This window comes from Budorcas taxicolor, chromosome 1 (genome assembly GCF_023091745.1).
Source record: "Budorcas taxicolor isolate Tak-1 chromosome 1, Takin1.1, whole genome shotgun sequence".
Lineage (NCBI taxonomy): Eukaryota > Metazoa > Chordata > Mammalia > Artiodactyla > Bovidae > Budorcas > Budorcas taxicolor.
This window is the reverse complement of record NC_068910.1, coordinates 71,379,059-71,398,979: the sequence shown is the minus strand read 5'-3', so window position 1 is coordinate 71,398,979 and position 19,921 is coordinate 71,379,059. Positions and strand designations below refer to the sequence as shown.

At 43.2% G+C, this 19,921-nt stretch overlaps 1 protein-coding gene across 1 annotated transcript; it reads left to right on the top strand.

The window, feature by feature from the left end:
- Positions 1-1,051: 1,051 nt before the first annotated feature.
- On the top strand, positions 1,052-19,683 carry BACH1 (BTB domain and CNC homolog 1). The gene is made up of 4 exons (XM_052640071.1): positions 1,052-1,285; positions 4,839-6,176; positions 7,754-7,960; positions 16,920-19,683. The coding sequence occupies exons 1-4, from the start codon at positions 1,052-1,054 to the stop codon at positions 17,364-17,366; spliced, it is 2,226 nt and encodes a 741-aa protein (XP_052496031.1). The 3' UTR covers positions 17,367-19,683.
- Positions 19,684-19,921: the final 238 nt, after the last annotated feature.

Here is a 19,921-nt window from a genome sequence, read left to right as displayed (position 1 = left end):
GACTTGGCAGCAGCAACATAGGCAAAATTGTCAGTACATTTTTTAAGTATTTCACGTGTTCTGATTTTTTCCACTGCCAAATCACCGTGTTTCTCCAAAGTCATAAATCTTGGAGATGAGATAGCCCTTTAAAATTTTTTTTTGCTGAATCTACAGTTATCATGTCTGTCAGCCTATAATTCTTTTAGTTGGGCCTCTTTAATCTCCAGTGGAATATGGACACACTTTAAAGTTGTCCACCTGTAATCTTTGGGATCCAATTTCCTCAAGCAGTTTACTTTAGGAGTGTGTTTAGGGTCAGGAGATGGATCTGCCGAGTTCTGAATTTGAACACCCTCAAAAAATGTATTAAGTTCAAATCACATTCATTCCTAGGCTATCCTGCCCTAGAGCAGTACCGATCATTGGGGTATGCCATTACCTTTTTAAAACCAGACAGCCGGGTTCTCAAGATAAAATTTCTAAAAAAAGGGAAGCCATCTTTGTTTCATGCCAGCATTAAAATTAGAGTACTAAATCAAGACAGCTGATAATTTAAAGGCTTAAGCTAGGAGGGGAAAGCATCAGCTCTGTAGTCCTGGACACCATGGGTATAGTCATGGGTGCACACCCATCACTTGACCCTGAGTCTGGTTTAGGTAGAAGCTTTTGTTTTCATTTGGGTTTTAGTGATGAGTATTTTAATCTGATGGGGGGCTTCCCAAGTGGTTCAGTGGTAAAGAACCCACCCGCCAATGTAAGAGAGGTGGGTTCGATCCCCGGGTGGGGAAGATCCGCCCGGAGAAGGAAGTGGCAACCCACTCCAATATTCTTGCCGGGAAAATCCGCATGGACCGAGGAGTCTGGAGGGCCACAGTCCATGAGGTCGCACAGAGTCGGACTGACTGAGCGACTAAACAGCAGCCACGTGTTGATGGGTACCTGCCGGGGCCGCCGGGACAGATCTCTTTCCTAGCTGTTCCGTGAGTGACCGCAGCCTGTGTCTCGGCAGGGTTGACAACCGTCAGAAGCATGCTCTCTCGGATCCTCCCGACGCCGCCCCGGACGCAGAATGTGGCTGGGTGAGAACGCGGTGTTCGCCTACGAATCGTCGGTGCACGGCGCGCACGTGCTGCGCTGCCTGGACGAGCAGCGGCGGAAGGACGAGCTGTGCGACGTGACGGTGCTGGTGGAGGGCCGGCCCTTCCGCGCGCACCGCGCCGTGCTGGCCGCCTGCAGCGCCTACTTTCACGCCCGGCTCGCCGGCGCGGCCGGCGCAGAGCCACGCATCACGCTGCCCGGAGAGGTGGGAGAGCTCGCCCCGCGTTCATGCAACCAACTGTCTCCCCTGGTTGATCCCGTTAGGGCAAAACCGCACCTTGCCGGTCATCCTTGCCCGTGCTTCTGCAGCCTTACATTTAACTTGCTTCGGCATTTTCTGTGTCAACTGGTTCACTTTATTATTTTGGCCGCACCTCAAGGCAGGCGGAATCGTAGCTCCCCCACCAGGGATCAAACCCCTGCCTCCGGCAGTGGAAGTGCAGAGTCTTACTTAACCTCTGGACTGCCAGAGAAGTCTCTGATAACTTTGGATGTTAGTTAATATCTGTTGGGCCGTTGAATAGCTTGACCTCCTGTTAAGTTTTAATGAAATGCCTCACCAGTGGATACGGGCATTCGGAGAGGTCGCACACCTGGGCGGGACTCCCCTTTGGGCCTTTTCCTGTGATGGACAGGGATTAGGGTCCTCCCAAGCCTGCATTTGACTATGACCGACCTGCCTTCATGGACAGGACTGAAAGGGAGTTACTGGGGACAGCCTTCCTGTGCCGCTCCGTTTTATTGTTTTAACTATGAGTCCAAGTTGCCAGATCTATTCGTTTTTAAAGCCAGATGTTTTTAGAATTTGGAGGAAACCTAAAAGATATGCATTCCAGCCTCCTCATTTTGTCTACAAGTGGCTGTTAGGTACTCCAGAAGGGTTCTCTCCCTTTCTTCTTTCTTGAGATTGAGACAATGTGTGGGTAGAAGAAAGGTGATTTTGTGTCATATTTATAGAGCCTTGTTCTTACACACCTTTCCCCCCAAGCCTATTATGGAGCTCGTGCACCTAGACACTTAGGTTCTTGTTACCATCCTACCACTAAGAGAGGACTCATAGGGCGGGGGTGCTGGGTACACTGGTTGTTTTAACAGTTTGTTTGGTTTCATTAGTGATGACAACTAGAAGAGTGTTGAGCTTTGTGGCATTGGGACACACATTTTGTTCATTGTTAAGTTGTATCTGACAATTTGTGACCTCAGGGACTGCAGCAGGCCAGGCTTCCAGGCCCTTCACTGTCTCCCAGAGTTTGCTTAACCTCAAATGTCCATTGAGTTGGTGATGCCATCCAACCATCTCATCCTCTGTCATCCCCTTCTCCTCCTGCCCTCAATCTTTCCCAGCATCAGGGTCTTTTCAACTGTGTCAGTTTTTCACATCAGGTGGCCAAAGTATTGGAGCTTCAGTCCTTCCAGTGAATATTCAGGACTGATTTCCTTTATGATTGACTGGTTTGATCTCCTTGCAGTCCAGGGGACTCTCAAGAGTCTTCTCCAGCACACATTAGAAGTTGTTGAAAGGAATCTGGACAAAGTATATAGACCCTGTCTATGTACAACAGGTTTGTGTGGGCTGTTCTGTGATGACACTGAGTCTACAGTTTAGCTTATTGCTGGCCATGCATACATACATCCATGAAATGGTAGCTACAGGTTGTCAGTTCTGTGGCAGAAGTTGGAACAAATAATATAATACTAAGGCAGTGGCAAGAAGGGCCAGCTATTGGTCACCCGTTGTTCTTTAACAAGTAGCAACACATATCCTAATGGAGATATCCTCTTTATGATCTGTAGTTTCAAATTACTTAAAAAGACTTTCCAAGCAGAAAATAATTTGATTCATATATATGGAAGGAAAGATATCTGCATGCACGTGTGTATATATACATTCATTCATTCTAATTTGAATATAAGATACAAATTTTCAGATATTTGAAGTGTCTCATAATGATAGATTGAAAAGATTATTGCGTAGCTGTCTTTAAAGCCTCTTGATTATTTTATTTACAAATTCTCAATTAAAACATTTATTGAGATCATTGTAAATTCACATGCAGCTGTTAAGGCAGAGAGCCCCTTTGCTGCACTCGGCTCAGTTTCTTCCAATGGTAGTGTTTTTGCAAAATTGTATGTCACAACCAGGATTTTGACAGTAGTACAATTCATCCATCTTAGGCTTTCCTGGTTTTACTTGTACTAAATTGCGTATGCTGTAAAATTCTCTACAGTTTTGTTTTCTGGGTGGGTCCATGTGTCCACTGCCATAGTAAGGAAACTGAACAGTTTCAGCACCTACCCGAGAATCCCTTGTGTTGCCCTTTTATAATCCCACTCACTTCCTTTCTGGTTTCCATCCATACTCCCTCACCCCCTCCCTCCATTCCTAATCCCTGGCAACCACTAATCTGTCCTCCTTTCTTAAAGTTTTGTCATCTGAAAAATGTCACATAAATGGAATCATACAGTAGGTGACCTTTTGGGATTGGCCTTTTTCCTCTTACCGTAATTTCTCTGAGATTTATCCAAGTCTTAGGCATCCGCAGTGTATTCTTTTCTATTGCCGAGCATTCCATACTGTGGGTGTACTGGTTTTTATTTAGCTGTACACCTATTGAAGGAAATCATGCTAATTCCGATTTTGGGCTGTTACGGATAACACTGCAGTGAGCGCTTGTGTAAGATGAGTTTTCATTTTTCTGGCATAAAAGAATAGGAGTGCAGTTGCTGGGACATATGGTGGTTGTATGTTTATAAGAAACTGCCAAACTGGTTTGCAGAGCAGCTGCACCATTTTACGTTCCTACCAGCAGTGTGTGAGTTTTCCTGTTTCTCCACATCTTCACCAGTATTTGGTGTTGCTGTTTTTATTTTATTTTATTTTTTAGCCATTTAAAAGCTAACTAAGTATGCCCAGTTTAGCAGGTGTTTAAGAGAATCACAGAAAAATTATATCTTGATCACTCTTACTGGAATTCAGTGTTCTAAAATTAATTTTTGTATCTGAGCCTAGAATGAAGCTTTCCATGCCCTCAGTAGGTGTCATCTCCCCCTCTCTCTGCAGAGGCAGGTTCAGTGTAAATGTACAATTTTGAGCTTAAAGGTTTTATTAGCTAGGGTCCTTGAATCTTTGCTGAGACTGTACTAGGCACAAGTTTTAGGTCTTCACGTAGATCACTTTGTAAATCTGAATCTTTAAAAGTTTTATTAGAAACTCGAAGATAATTGATAGTTAGCCATTGACTGTCCACATGGTTAGGAGTACTTTCATTGCTTTCGCTATTTTGTTCTCCGGCCTTGAATATTCCACTGTAGTAGTTTATCACGGCTGAGGAGTTGTTTGGAATATGGTAACCACGTGGACCTAGGATGGCAACAGACCCCAGCACTTGAAACAGTGTGTTGAACGTTTATCCGTGTTGCTTTATTCCATAGATGCCTTCTTTCCAATAATGTGGAAAGTTGTGGTAATGTTTATATCTTTATCTCATATGAGTAAATCATACTCCATGGATCACCATGAGTGGAAATCTATAAAGTGGAGAGTGTGGTCCCAGTGAACAGGATGTGAGAAGCAAGCTTTTCTAGATTCCCTTAGCTTTACAGTTCTGAGAAGAATATTTTTTTCTCGACAAATTAAAATCCCTGTTTTATAAGTATCACAAAGAGGTTTTCATCTTGCCACCCTGCTGCTTCTCTCATCCTTATCTGCTAGGCAGCTTTTCATGTGATGTGTTTGTTTTTGTTTTGTATATTAACAGGTGACAGTTAAAGGATTTGAACCTTTAATTCAGTTTGCCTACACTGCTAAACTGATACTCAGTAAGGACAATGTGGATGAGGTGTACAAGTGTGTGGAATTTTTAGGCGTACCTGATATTGAGGAATCCTGCTTTCAGTTTCTCAAATACAAGTTTCTGGACTCCACTGCAGACCAGCAGGAATGCCCCAGAAAAAAATGCTTCTCCTCGCCTTGCCAGAAACCAGATTTTAAGTTTTCACTCTTGGACCAGAAGGATTTAGAAATTGATGAGGTGGAGGAATTTCTGGACAACAAAAATGTCCAAACCCCTCACTGTAAACTGCGTAGGTATCAAGGCAGTGCAAAAGCGACTCCTCCTCTGCAGGACAGTGCCAGCCAAACATGTGAATCCATGTGCTTAGAAAAGGACGCTCCCCTGGCTCTGCCGTCTTTATGCCCCAAATACCGAAAATTCCAGAAAGCGTTTGGAACTGACAGAGTCCGAACTGTGGAGTCCAGTGTCAAAGACATTCAGGCTGCTTCTGTTCAGCCGCATGAGCCGTCGGAAAGTGAGTGTCTAGGAGGAACCCAGGACTGTGCAGACTTGCAGGTGACTTTAAAATGTGAAGAAAGAAAGTCAGTGATGGGACATGAAGAAGCCAAGAAGAGAGATCCCGCTTCCCAGGGCTCATCCGGAAAAACAGAAACGACTCCCTGCCCCCCCAGTTCTGCAGACCCCCACGGGCTCTACTCTCTGTCTCTCTTACACACGTACGACCAGTACGGTGACTTGAATTTTGCTGGCATGCAAAACACGACAGTGTTAACGGAAAAGCCTTCATCAGGTTCCAGTGTGCGAGAGGAGAAGGCTTTTGGTGAGAGTCCGGATGTGAAATCAGACTCCGGCCCCAGGAAGGAGAGTGGCCTTGCCGCGAGTGATCTGAGCAGCGTGGAGCGAGAGGTGGCGGAGCACCTTGCGAAGGGCTTCTGGAGTGACATCTGCAGCGCGGACTCTCCCTGCCAAATGCAGTTGTCACCTGCCGTGGCCAAAGACGGCCCAGAGCAGAACTACCCCCAGAAGCGGTCGGAGTGTCCCTGGTTAGGTATCAGGATCAGCGAGAGCCCGGAACCGGGCCAGAGGACTTTCACGACCTTGAGTTCTGTCAATTGCCCTTTTATAAGCACTCTGAGTCCCGAGGGCTGTTCCAGCAGCCTGGAAATTGGAACCGATGACTACGTTTCAGAGCCCCAGCAGGAGCCTTGTCCCTACGCTTGTGTGATCAGCTTGGGAGATGACTCGGAGACAGATACCGAAGGGGACAGTGAGCCCTGTTCAGCCAGAGAACAAGAGTGTGAGGTGAGTGGAAAAGGAGTGTGTGCTTAAGTCATTGTTTGACCACCGTTAACTGGACTGACTGTGTCTGCTCCTGTTGGGAATGTGATCTGGCTCAGGGAGGGAGGAGGAAACCCATACTCAGTTAATTATACCACTGCATGATACATACCAGGAGGGGGTGATGAAGTTGGAAGGACTGCTGTGTTCCTTTATTTCAAGTAGATGTATTTGTTCTGTTAACCAGGGAGTGGATTCCCGCATTGGCTATGTAACTGTTTAAATCAAGTGCCAGGTCCCAAGAGGAAAAAGAATAATGATTCTCTAGTCATTTGATGATTAACTCCTGGTTAAATACAGCATATATTCAGTCTTATTCACTGCCACAAAGACGTCTAGACGTGGGACTTGGTCACTTAGCAATGACTTAGCGATGACCGGTTGCAGGAATGTGGCTTCTGTCCAAAGTTTTCTTTATACTAGTTTCTCATAGCTATAAATTTTTTTTCTTATTTTTCCTTAGTCATTTCATCTATTAATTTAAAGAATGTCTTAATAATTTAGCATGAACTACAGGTAACCAGTATGTTATTAATCACACTAATCTTGATCTGTGTACTTTGTGTATAAATGTTTGTATTTGATAGATGCTTTTTTGTAAAACTTGACTATATAGTTCCAGTAATAATAAAGGCTTGTTAGTTCTTTATCATCACTAACAACGAAGAGGTTTTTTTCCCCCTTGGCTTTGGAAGGAGGTCTTTCATTATTTAATTTAAGAAGTAATATGTAAGCATGAAATTATATATATTGATTTTTGTATGACATTTGTATATGCAGTGCTTGAAACTATGACAAAGTGTTTAAATGAAACATTTAAGAAATTTTAGAATATTTTATGTAACTAATTTCTGTAAGCTTGAAAGACTTAAGTAGGTAGCCAGAGAAACTTCAAATGTTTCATTTCTTTTTGATAATTAAACTTTCCCACAGTACTGTTTTTTAAAGATTATCTTATTATTATTTGAAATTTAAATATGTTGAAAATGACTGTAAAATATTAATAAGGTTTTTCTAACCATTTCTGCATTGGCAAGTAAAATGATTTATGTGAAACTGCCATTTTTCTGACAGAAAAATAAATTTTAAGAAATGCCTTAGAAATTATTGGTGGTGTTATACACAATATTAAGTTAGTGTTACACAGTAATAGAAGTCAAAGAACAAAACAGAATTTTTTTGGTTTGAGTAAAAATACATTTACAACACTTTAGAAAATGCCTTAAAGATCTCTATGGGGTATTGACATGCCCTAGTAAAATAATTTAAATTCTGTTTTCTCACTGTAAGTACATTAATATTTGTGTTTATGATGTTTGATTTGCAAAAAAAATCTGCTTCTCAATTTCTCTTCTAAACCCTCTCAAAAATAGAACAGAAATAATGAAGAAAAAAAAAGAAATGTATAGAGATTGGGGATAGAGGTTTTTTAAGTCTAAATAAAGTTCCCTGGAAAACATAGATGTATATTTTCCACTTCCTAGATTTAAGTAAAACCAAAAAATGCAGCAATAATTGCTAATGTTTATTTCACCTTCTAGGTAAAATTGCCATTTAATGCACAACGAATAATTTCACTCTCTCGAAATGATTTTCAATCTTTGTTGAAAATGCACAAACTGACTCCAGAACAACTGGATTGCATCCATGATATTCGGAGAAGAAGTAAAAACAGAATTGCTGCACAGCGCTGTCGCAAGAGGAAACTTGACTGTATACAGAATCTTGAATCAGAAATTGAGAAGCTGGTGAGTCTAGAAGTTTCTTTTTACTCTAATTCCAACAGTTCATTCTGTCTTTTTTATAGGAAATAGCTGTTTCAATTCCTAAGTCAGATATAATGTTCAATTATTTTAAAATCTGCCAATTAATATTAAGAAATAAATTATGTGACATTTTCAGAAAGATAAGCAGATAAAAAACAATGAGGATTTTCATAATTTTACCTAAGCAAGTGTTTTATGTATATAGTGTGATACTGTCATATGTAAGTTGAACTATTTCTGTGTGTCTTTGTAAAAAATGATTTATAGAGTAAAGGTAATTTCACTATCTAATTCTGGTGGTTGAGTAAAAATGAAAGAAATGATAAAACACTTTAATCTCTTTGTGTTGTGCTTGGTGTCTGTAAATGCTAATGTTTCAGTTGTTGGTTTTAATGAACCAGTAACTTGTTTTGGTTGATAGCAAAGTGAACCAGCCAACTTGAATCTTTCATCTAAGGGAAAAATTCATGTGCTAATATAAATAGAAAATTTTAATACCTAATGAGATCCTCAGGGATAAGAATGCCTACTTTGTTCCATCTTATTTTTTATTCCAGCATCAAAACAGAAATTAACTAAAAAATGGATTAATTTTCACCAATGTTTCTTTGTACAGTAGTGGTTGGTACTAATAGAAGGAAGTGTTGTGAAGAAAGATAACTGATAGTGCAAGCTAAAACCCTGGTTAGAGACGACAGTAGGGACAGTGTCTACATGCAGTAAAAACGTTCATTGAACGTTCTATTTTCTGTGTGTGCACGGTGTCACTAAGTTGTGTCTGACTCCTTTCGACGCCCTAGAATGTAGCACACCAGGTTCCTCTCTCCATGGCATGCTCTAGGCAAGAATACCAGAGTGGATTGCCATGCCCTGCTCCAGGGGATCTTCCCCACCTAGAGGTCGAACCCACATCTGCAGCTCCTGCATTGCAGGTAGATTCTTTACTGTCTGAGCCGCCAGGGAAGCCCGGGTAACTCTGGGCAGGCTATGTAATACCTTTGTCCCTCAGTTTTCTCCTCTGTAAGATGGGATAATACCAGTTATTACTTTACAGAAATGAGTATTCATTTATGAAGATTATTGTTCTTTAGTCTCTAAGTCGTGTCCAACTCTTTTGTGACCCCTATGGACTATATGTAGCCTGCCAGGCTTCTTTGTCCATAGGATTTCCTAGGCAAAAATACTGGAAGTGAAGTGTCTCCGACTCTTGGCAACCCCATGGACTGTGCCAGGCTCCTCCATCTGTGGGATTTTCCAGGCAAGAATACTGGAGTGGGTTGCATTTCCTTCTCCAGTTTATGAAGATTAAATGAGCTAATACATCTAAGTCTTTAGAAAAATGTCTGGCACATAGTACTCAATAAATATTACTTTCTTCTTATTATTGCTATACTATTATTTATCAATTTTCAGTTTTCTCTCCCTTGATTGTTCCTTTCCTAATGTCTCTGCCTATGCTGTAGACTCTGGGTTCCGACCTCACTGTTTATATTGCCTCTCTCATTATAGAAAGATTCCTTTCATGTCGTCGGTGGAAAAGCTCTTGGTTTATTTTCAATAGAAGGGAATATTTGGTTTTCCCGTGGTTCTTAGGAAATTTTTGTAGTTGCTTCTAAGAGTAATAGCCTAATAGACTGTGGATGGATCAGCACGTGAAAAATAGTATTTTGATTACAAAATGAATAATGATTTGAAAATAGTATTTTTAAGGTGGGTCAGTGAGATAAAAACCATGTGTGAAGCATGCTTCAGTTCAGTTCAGTCTCTCAGTCATGTCTGGCTCTTTGTCCGATTCATGGACTGCAGCACTCCAGGCCTCCCTGTCCATCACCAACTCCTGGAGCTTGCTCCAACTCAATGTCCATCGACTCAGTGATGCCATCCAGCCATCTCATCCTCTGTCGTCCCCTTCTCCCACCTTTAGTCTTTCCCCAGCATCAGGGTCTTTTCCAATGAGTCAGTTCTTCACATCAGGTAGCCAGAGTATTAGAGCTTCAGCTTCAGTATCAGTCCTTCCAGTGAATATTCAGGGTTGATTTCCTTTAGGATTGACTGGTTTGATCTCCTTGCAGTTCAAGGAACTCTCAAGAGTCTTCTCCAACACCACAGCTCAAAAGCATCAATTCTTTGCCACTCAGCTTTCTTTATCGTCCAACTCTCACATCCATACATAACTACTGGAAAAACTGTAGCTTTGACTAGACGGACCTTTGTCAGCAAAGTAATGTCTCTGCTTTTTAATATGCTGTCTAGGTTTGTAGCTTTTCTTCCAAGGAGTAAATGGCTTTTAAGCATGCCTCAGGTGGTCATTATATGCTGGGAAAGCCAAAGGGAGATGTTAATTTGAATTTAATAAATTGACTTCAACAAGAAGTCCTGTCGGAGTCTGTCAGTAACCTTTGAAGAAGAAAAAAGGCGGGTATTTCTTTGGTCGATAAATTGATGGTATTGACTCTTAATCTTTATTTAAAATTTAATAGTATGTTAGATGGAGAAGGCAATGGCAACCCACTCCAGTACTCTTGCCTGGAAAATCCCATGGACGGAGGAGCCTGGTGGGCTGCGGTCCATGGGGTCACTATGAGTCAGGCACGACTGAGCAACCTCACTTTCACTTTTCACTTTCCTGCATTGGAGAAGGAAATGGCAAGCCACTCCAGTGTTCTTGCCTGGAGAATCCCAGGGACGGGGGAGCCTGGTGGGCTGCCGTCTATGGGGTCACACAGAGTCGGACATGACTGTAGCGACTTAGCAGCAGTATGTTAGAGGTTAGGTATTAATTCAGTATTGCTTTTACTGTAAGAGTTGAATATCTATAATTTACAAACCAAAATCATGACTTTTCTTTTACCAGTAAATATAAGATCTTGAACAAAGTTCAAAAATCATTCAACTTGTTAACGTGTTTGACTTACAAAGCTGTCATCTTTATAGGATTCTTCTCAAGGTCTATGTTTGTTCTGTCCTGTAAGATGAAATCAGAAGTTAGAAAATATCTGTCTCTGATACCATTGTGGTCTCAGACAAAGGTAACCTTGAAGTAAACTTGGCTTTTTAAAGAAAAATAATGAATTGCCAAAGTGTAATTTCTCTTAGAAGAAATCAGACATTAACTGATATCAACTTATAAGTGGTCAGAAATCACAGTATTCACAAAGTTCTGGAACTCGGGGTTGAGACATTCACACATCGTTTTGTTTCACTGCCCTTGTCCAGGATGATGGTGTAGGAGTCAAATTACCTCATCTGTCTTTGTGAAGGGAAAGTGTTAGTCGCTCAGTCGTGTCCGACTGTATGCGCTCCCGTGGATTGTCTCCAGGCAGGAATTCTGTAGTGGGTAGTAGCCTTTTGCTTCTCCAGGGGATCTTCCCAACCCAGGGATCGAACCCAGATCTCCTGCATTGAAGGCAGACTCTTGACAGTCTAAGCCAGCAGGGAAGCCCAGTCTATCTTTACTGTTATGAATTTTGTCATGAAGATTATTGTGTTAAAAACAACCCTTTTCTGGTCACAGCCTAGCTACGGCTCTTGTCACACGTGCACTGCCATCTCCAGTGGGCCCTCTGGGGCCTCCTGGCTGCCACTCTGTGAGGCCCTTGAGCAGCGTGTCTTGAAATGTGGCCTGTGTACAATTGGCATCAGAGTTACCCAGGAGTCCGCCTTCAGAATGCTCCCTCTGGAGCCCCATCCCAGACCTGTGGGAGGGGCCCAGGAACATGCATTCTGCAGGTTTCCAGTGTGAGTCTTTATTACGCACACGAAGTTTCTAGAACCTGCCGCACTAGAATATAGAAGTCAGATGGAGACTTTGGAGTCAAACAGCTGAAAACTCTGCCTGGCCCCTTGGTGGCTTTGGAGAGGGTTGTTGCCTCCAAAACCAATCCCCTCATCAATAACAAGGAGATAAGGGTAGTATCTCCCTCAGGTCTGGTGTGAGGATGAGATGCAGCCAGAGATGGAAGGCTTGTTGTCCTGCCCCGCACATGTTCAGGGCTCAGTAAAAATCAGTAGTTATGTTTTCTGCGAATATCTGCTTTTCATTCCATATTAAATGTACTGGGTACCAGGGGAATCAAAGATCAGTGAGACATAGCCCTTGCCAATAAAATGCTTAGAGTCTCATAGGGAGCCAGCTTTATGTGTTTTTATTTGTTCTTGAGAATCATCTTCCTCCTCCCCATTCTAGAAATTTCAAGCTTGCAGGGAAGTTAAGTGGATAGTGCGGTAAACAACCATGTCCTTCCTGGGTGGACTTACCAGTCACTGACGTTTTGCCATCTTTGCTTCCTGCCTCTTCCTGTGGGCCCTGGTCTCTGTCTCTCTGGCCAGGTCTGTGTCCCCCTGCTCCACTTGGCTGGTCTCTGGGGCTTTGTCCCTCTGTCCCTGTCAGCCGGTCTTGGATTCTTTGTACCTGCAGTTGGGTGATCGTCTCACTATACTCCCTGTCCGTCTTTGTGGCTCTTGTTTTGTTTTTTGAATCATTTGAAACCTACCACATTATGACATTTCACCCCTAAATACTTAAATATGAATCAACTAAAATGACATTTTTTTGATATCTTTATCAAATATTTACCAATATCTTTGTCATACCCGAGAAAATTAATAAATCTTAAATAACATATGTAATTCCTATTCAAATTACCCTTATTGTCCCCAGGTATACTTTATATATATTTTTTCTTTGCAAAGTAGGAGCCAATTCTCACATGAAGTTTTTAGTTTTGTCCTGAGTCTCTCAGTCTAGAACAAATCCTCCCCCTTCTCCCCCCATTTTTTTTAATTTAAAAAAATTTTTGTTTTCTAGGAGAGTGTAGTTGAGTAACAGTGTTGTGTTAGTTTTAAGTATAGCAGTGGGCACCTGTCAACCACTTGCTCACTCACTTTTGTCTGCCTCTTTGCGACCCCATGGACTAGAGCCTGCCAGGGTCCTCTGTGGGAATTCTCCAGGCAAGAATGCTGGAGTGGGTCGCCATTTCCTCCTCCAGGACATGTCAGTATGGCTGAGTAATGTTCCATTGTGTGCGTATATATATATTAGAACTGAGTCAAATGCATTCCTTTTTATGGTGAGTAATATTCCATTGTGTATATGTTCCACAGCTGCTTTATCCATCCATCTGTCGATGGACATCAAGGTTGCTCCCATGTCCTAGCTCTTGTGAATAGTGCTGTGATGAACACGGGTACGTGTATCCTTTTCAGCTATGTTCCCTCAGGGTATATGCCCAGTACTCCCCCCCTGCTATTTTCTAATGATAAGTTTTTTAAGAGTCCAGGCCAGCGTTCTCACGAAATGCCACACTTTTAATGTTTGTCTGATCATTTCCCCTTGGTTTTATGTAACTCCTTCCTGCCCTCTCTGTATTTCATGTGAACGGTGAAAGTGTGTATTCTTAGACTGAGATTGAACATTCATCGTTGGGTCCTTCTTACTGGGTCACTCGGGGAGACACTGTGTCAGGGTGTTGTTCCACTTGAGTGCATGGACGCAGATCATTTCCAAATTTGGTTTTTTTTTTTTTTTTTTTTTGCCTTTGTGTTTGTTTTCTGTGGACTGCTAATTAGGCACTTTGTGAGTATCTGGTCCCCCAACACTCCTTTGTCCTTTGGTTCTAAGCATGCGATGATGGCCTTTATAATGGGGACTGCAAAATCGGAATTTTTCCAGTTCTGTCATTCCACTTACATTTATTGGTATTCCTCTTTAAAAAGAACTTTCCTTCCTTCCTCTTTTCCCTCCCTCCGACCACATCCTTTTAGTATCACAGTGGACTCATGGATTAATTTTTTTCTAGTTTAATTTCTTAGAACTCACAATAGTCATTGGTCTTCTTGATGTTGATATTTTCCCAGGCTTGCCAGGGAGAGCCAGCCTCCTCAGCCAGCTGGTGCGTGCTTTTGACATGACCCCGTTAGTGTGCCTGTGCCGTTTACAACAGCGTCTCATAGGTTTACCTTGCGTCTGTGTGCGTGCTCAGTCATGTCTGACTCTTTGCCACCCTGTAAACTGTGGCCCGCCAGGCTTCTCTGTCCATGAGATTCTCCAGGCAAGAAGACTGGAGTGGGTTGCCATGCTGTCCTCCCGGGGATCTTCCCGACCCAGGGATCAAACCCAAGTCTCCTACGCTGACAGGCGGATTCTTTACCCCTGAGCCACCTGGAAACCCTTCTTTTGTTCCAAGATGGGGAGCCAACCCTTTCTGTAAAAATCCCTGGTCTCTTATAGCAGGTATTAGACTCCAGAATGCATGCTTGCTGCTGGAGAGTTGCTCCGTGTGTGTGTGTGTGTGTGTGTGCTGGAGAGTTGCTCCGTGTGTGTGTGTGTGTGTGTGTGTGTGTGTGTGTGTGCTGGAGAGTTGCTCCGTGTGTGTGTGTGTGTGTGTGTGTGTGCTGGAGAGTTGCTCCGTGTGTGTGTGTATGTGTGTGTGTGTGTGTGCTGGAGAGTTGCTCCGTGTGTGTGTGTGTGTGTGTGTGTGTGTGTGCTGGAGAGTTGCTCCGTGTGTGTGTGTGTGTGTGTGTGTGTGCTGGAGAGTTGCTCCGTGTGTGTGTGTATGTGTGTGTGTGTGTGTGCTGGAGAGTTGCTCCGTGTGTGTGTGTGTGTGTGTGTGTGTGTGTGCTGGAGAGTTGCTCCGTGTGTGTGTGTGTGTGTGTGTGTGTGTGTGTGCTGGAGAGTTACTCCGTCTGTGTGTGTGTGTGTGTGTGTGTGTGTGTGCTGGAGAGTTGCTCCGTGTGTGTGTGTGTGTGTGTGTGTATGTGTGTGTGTGCTGGAGAGTTGCTCTGTGTGTGTGTGTGTGTGCGTGCATGCTGGAGAGTTGCTCCGTGTGTGTGTGTGTGTGTGTGTGTGTGTGTGCTGGAGAGTTGCTCCGTGTGTGTGTGTGTGTGTAATACATGTGTTCATTCAGGATATACATCATGCTTCAGTAAATAGGGGCTTTCCTGGTGGCTCAGACGGTAAAGCGTCTGCCTACAATGCAGACTGGGGTTCGATCACTGGGTTGGAAGGATCCTCTGGAGAAGGAAATGGCAACCCACTCCAGTATTCTTGCCTGGAAAATCCCATGGACTGAGGAGCCTGGTAGGCTACAGTCCATGGGGTCACAAAGAGTTGGACATGACTAAGCAACTTCACTTTCACTTTCAGTAAATAGAAGTATGTACCTTGCAACAGAAAAATTCAGTGTTTCTTATTCAGTGCAGTTTTTCAAAGTCTTAGATGGCCCTGAAATATTTAAAACCTGACTATCCATAGTTGGAGGCACCCACTAAAACCTGACTACCCATAGTTGGAGTCACCCACAGTTTTGCAGAAAAACTTTAATATAAAACCACAGCAGTACTTTTGTGCAAAGCAGGTTTCTTTTTTAACCTTTTAATGATTTTTGTCCCAGAAGAGCATCTATTTAAAGGTTGGCCATTGTAGATGGCTACTGTGAAGCAACCTGTCTAAATGTTTAACTGGCAACATTTAACAGCTCCAGCTCCCCTGAAGTTGCCAAAGAGCAGAAGGCCAGGAGATTTGTCATACATTTCACAAGAGAAATCTTTGACCCTCTGTCAACATTTATTTACTCTTACCTTGTAACCAGCTTGATGATTTGGTTTTCTAGCTCATACTGTATTAGGCACAGTGCAGAGGTAGAATTGGAAGGATGAGGTGGTACAATGATAGGAAAAAAGACACACTGTCCGCAGTAACCAGTGATGGCGGACAGGGCGGCTGGGACTGGGAAAACCTGAGCAAAACTTCATGGTAGGCTTTCTTACAGGGATAATAATTTAACATGAAACTAATAACAGGACCAATAGGAGTAATAATTGTGCTCAGTCATGTCCAGCTCTCTGTGTCTGCACAGATTGTAGCCCACCAGGCTCCTCTGCCCATGGGATTTTCCAGGCAGGAATACTGGAGCGGGTTGCCATTTCCTCCTCCGAGGGATTTCCTGGCCCAGGGATTGAACCCGAGTCTGTTGGCATCTCCTGCATTGTCAGGCAGATTCTTGACCAGTAGTGCCCCCTGGGAAAGCCTGGTGGCTCCGTGGTAAAGAACCCACCTGCAGTGTAGGAGATGTGGCAGGAGCCTTGGGTTGAGTTCCTGAGCTAGGCAGATCCCCTGGACAAGGAAATAGCAGCCCACTCCAGTGTGTCTAGTAAGTCCTATGGAGAGCCCAGGGTCGCAAAAGAGTTGGACACGACTTAGCAACTAAATAGCAATAATAGTAATTAATAAACACAATTCCCCTCCCCCTCCATTCTTCACATGTCAGTGACTCTGGGCATGTTACAATCTGAACCCCATCTGTAAAATGTGTTTGATATTCCTGAAATCAGCAGTCATTGTGAGGATTACATAGTTGAAATGCTTTGTTTGGAAACATTAGCACAACATTTGGCACAGCTAATGTCCAGTCGTTATTAGAATCTTTGGAGTTATGACCACTTCGCTTCTGCTTTTGTGGAGGTTGTATTTTATCCCCAGAGTCCGCACTGGTTTATCTGCAGTCCACAGATCCAAAAAACTCTGAAAACCGTGCAAGTCTGTCGCAACTATTTTGGCCAAAAAACTGACACAAGGCTAGATCAGGGTACCTAGTCGTTATGTGTCCTACTCTGTCTATTGATGCTTTCGTGTGTCTTATTTAGAAGTGGGAAGGTGTCTGAGAGTGGGGTGCTGCCTCAGATGCTGCTGGAGGAATTATGTGTGCATCTATACTTTCTCTCCAGAATCTGAGAAGTTCTGAACCCCAAGATATGTGTAGGCCTGTTAGGGATGAGGGCTTATGGGCCTCAGTATTGAGTATATTTTGGAATCGAATTGGCAGGAAAAATTCCCCATGACCTTACATGAGGAGGAGGCGCTGTGGATATGAATGAATGCACACCCTAGCCATGCTGATGAGCTCATCAACACACCTCACCGTATGCTCTTTCTCGCCTACAGCAAAACGAAAAGGAGAGCTTGTTGAAGGAGAGGGATCACATTTTGTCCACGCTGGGCGAGACCAAGCAGAACCTGACCGGGCTTTGCCAGCAAGTCTGTAAAGAAGCGGCTCTGAGTCAAGAACAGATACAGATCCTCGCCAAGTACTCAGCCTCCGACTGCCCGCTCTCCCTGTTAATTTCTGAGAAAGGCAAGAGCACTCCTGATGGTGAGCTCGCATTACCCTTGATCCTGAGTCTGTCTGAAAGTCCTGCAGCTGGGCTGCCTGCCGGGGAGCCCAGCCCATGTTACCCCAGCACCAAGGGCGGTGAGGCGGGCAATGTGCGGGGCCAGGAGTCCCAGACGGCTGCCAGCACCCTCTCGGAGCCGAGGGAGCCCTGTCGCCAGAGCGGGGGCATCTCAGACTTCTGTCAACAGATGACCGACAAGTGTACTACTGATGAGTAAACGCACCTCCGGCTGTTTCCTACTGACGTTTTGACATTGTCTTAAAAGCCTGATACGGCCACCTGTCTCTTGACAAGTATGGTTTGTCTTCCCTTGTACTTTGCTGTTAAGGGAATTCCTTTGATGTCAGCCTTTGACTTTTCCTTCATTTCCACAGGAGAGGCAGAAATGATCTGCCACTTGGATGCCGAAAATTCCCACGTGGAAATGCAGTAAGGCTTTGAAAGAAAGAAAGAAAGTGAAGTCGCTCAGTCATGTCTGACTCTTTGTGACCCCATGGACTGTAGCATATACCAGGCTCCTCTGTCCATGGGATTTTCCAGCAAGGGTACTGAAAACTCCTCAGTTTTAAATAACAGCTGTTAGCAATGATTCTTCCCAGTGTCCAAAGTAAATAAGAAAGTGAAAAACTGTAGCATATCAAACAGTAGTTAAACAGGTTGAAACCTCTGCAGACACTTCCTGCTCTAAAGAAATAGCCTGCAAAAGATTAGTCATTTGGCCTTCTTACAACATACTGATTTAAAAGAAAATTTTCTTCCAAGTAATGCTGGCAGAGTTCCATGCTGCTGAAAAGTAAGGTGTCACCTCCTCGGGCATACTGCTGTAGGCCTGAAGTGGGAACACGTAGGGACCATCGCTCCTGAACCTTGGCGTGTTGCTCTTTCAGCTCTTGCTAAAAGTGGAGACTGGTTGGCCTGCAGCTGTGATCCTGGGCGATGTTGGAAACAGGAACCCCAGGCAGGAGGCTGGCCTCTGGCAGAGGCTCCTAATCCTCCTCTGTCGACTTTAAGAGTCCTGGCTGCATCAGTAGTAGATAAGTGTCATTTCCCTCTTTTCCTCTTCATCTCTTCTATATCTGGGTCCAGCATGATCTTTCTGTTTTCTCACATTCTCGTCCTTTTGGGAGGAGAAATAAAACTCAGGACACAGTGGCATGAGCTCCTGCGATGGCAGCCTTGGCTTAGCCTCCCTGGAATCTGGAGTGCTCACCCGGGACAAGGCTGGGGGCCTGCCCGCCGAAGGCCACTCGTACGAGGGAACCCGCTGTCGCAGGGAAAGATGGCCTGCGTTTATCAGGAATGGCAGTTCATTTCCCATCCTGTCTCTGAAATTCTGTGGTTTCTTTGTAAAAAGCATTACGATAGATCAAAATGTGTCTACGACAACCATGCAGGTTTGTGAGATAGGCTAAAAACATAATTTTGCTCCATTTGTGGGTTTGAATTTGAAAGCCAGATTTAGTCTTGCTCTCCTCCCCAAATCTAGTACGTAAGGGCACACCCATCATTTTGGACTCGGGCATTTTAAAATCGGTCTTTGTGTTTATTCAATCCTGTTTTAAGATAGTTTTCTAATAATCTGAACCCTTATCCCATGCCATTATGCAGTGGTTCTTAGCCATTCTGCTGTTATAGAAAGCTGTGGACCTGTCAATGATGAAAGCAACATTGAATATTTGCATTCAGAGAAATATTTGCAGAATCCAGTTTGAAAGGGTATGGAAAGTAATTTTTAGGGTTTGGATTGGAAAGTACTTCATTTCACTGAGGTTAGACACCTGACCTCTATAGATTGCATCTTGAGTCTGGCAGAGGGCTTGTGTAGTTAACGTGTGGGACTGGGTCTGAAGCCAGTAGGCCTGTGAGGCGACGTGGGGACCAGGCTTCCCATTTCAGAGTAATTCGTCAGATGTTACCCTTCTTCACGGGGGCGGGTGTTGTGGGAGCTATTGCCACCATCTTTTCAGTGGTTTGTATGTTATTTCTATTATCCGCTTAGCTGTTGTAGGAGAAAACTAGTTGGACTTGTTTATTTTCTAGAGGGTTTTATAAGTACATCTAAGAATTTGTCAGGGAGAATATAATTCTATGATAATGAATCCCATCCCACAAAACAGTGATCAATCGTGTGTGTGTATGTGTACTCCCATCTATTTCTTTGATACTCGTAATTTTAAATGCAAAATATAAAATAATATGAAACCTTTTCTGGTTTACAGCGTGTAAAGTCTTACCAAGCCGATGGACTCCTTCATTCCCTACCTCAGTGTGCACTCGGCTCTTTTCCGCACCGGTCTGTGTATGTGCAAACGTCAGTCTTGTACTTTAATTGCTACTGTAAATAACTGCTTTGAAAGATTACTTCCTATTTTATGATGAAACCTAGCTGTCTCCAGAGTTTAAATACAACTTTTAAGGCACTTGGATTAAATTTCTCGCTACATATAAACAGTTTAGCATTAAGATTTATTTTAGTGATACTCTAATTATCAGCCAAGTGTATTATTTCATAAAATAGAGCATTACTTTTAATAACCAGCATGTAATACAAGTAACTACACTACCTCATACCTACATGATTTTCAAGTTGTAATCCAGAGGAACAGAGAAATAAAAATTTTTTTATCTTTGTCTTTTGGCCATAAAGTGGGGAAGTTTTTTATATATTGCATAGCATTACACATTTATGCCTATTTTAACATTAACTTCTAAAGAAGTTTTTTCTAAGAAAATTTGTTTTAAATTGATTTTTTTTGATGCTGCCGAAGACAA

Excerpts from the sequence above, each read along its gene's own strand:
- BACH1 (XM_052640071.1), top strand. The coding sequence starts at position 1,052 with ATGTGGCTGGGTGAGAACGCGGTGTTCGCCTACGAATCGTCGGTGCAC. Across the intron at positions 1,286-4,838 it reads GCATCACGCTGCCCGGAGAG|GTGACAGTTAAAGGATTTGA; the intron begins GTGGGAGAGCTC and ends GTATATTAACAG. Across the intron at positions 7,961-16,919 it reads AATCAGAAATTGAGAAGCTG|CAAAACGAAAAGGAGAGCTT; the intron begins GTGAGTCTAGAA and ends TCTCGCCTACAG.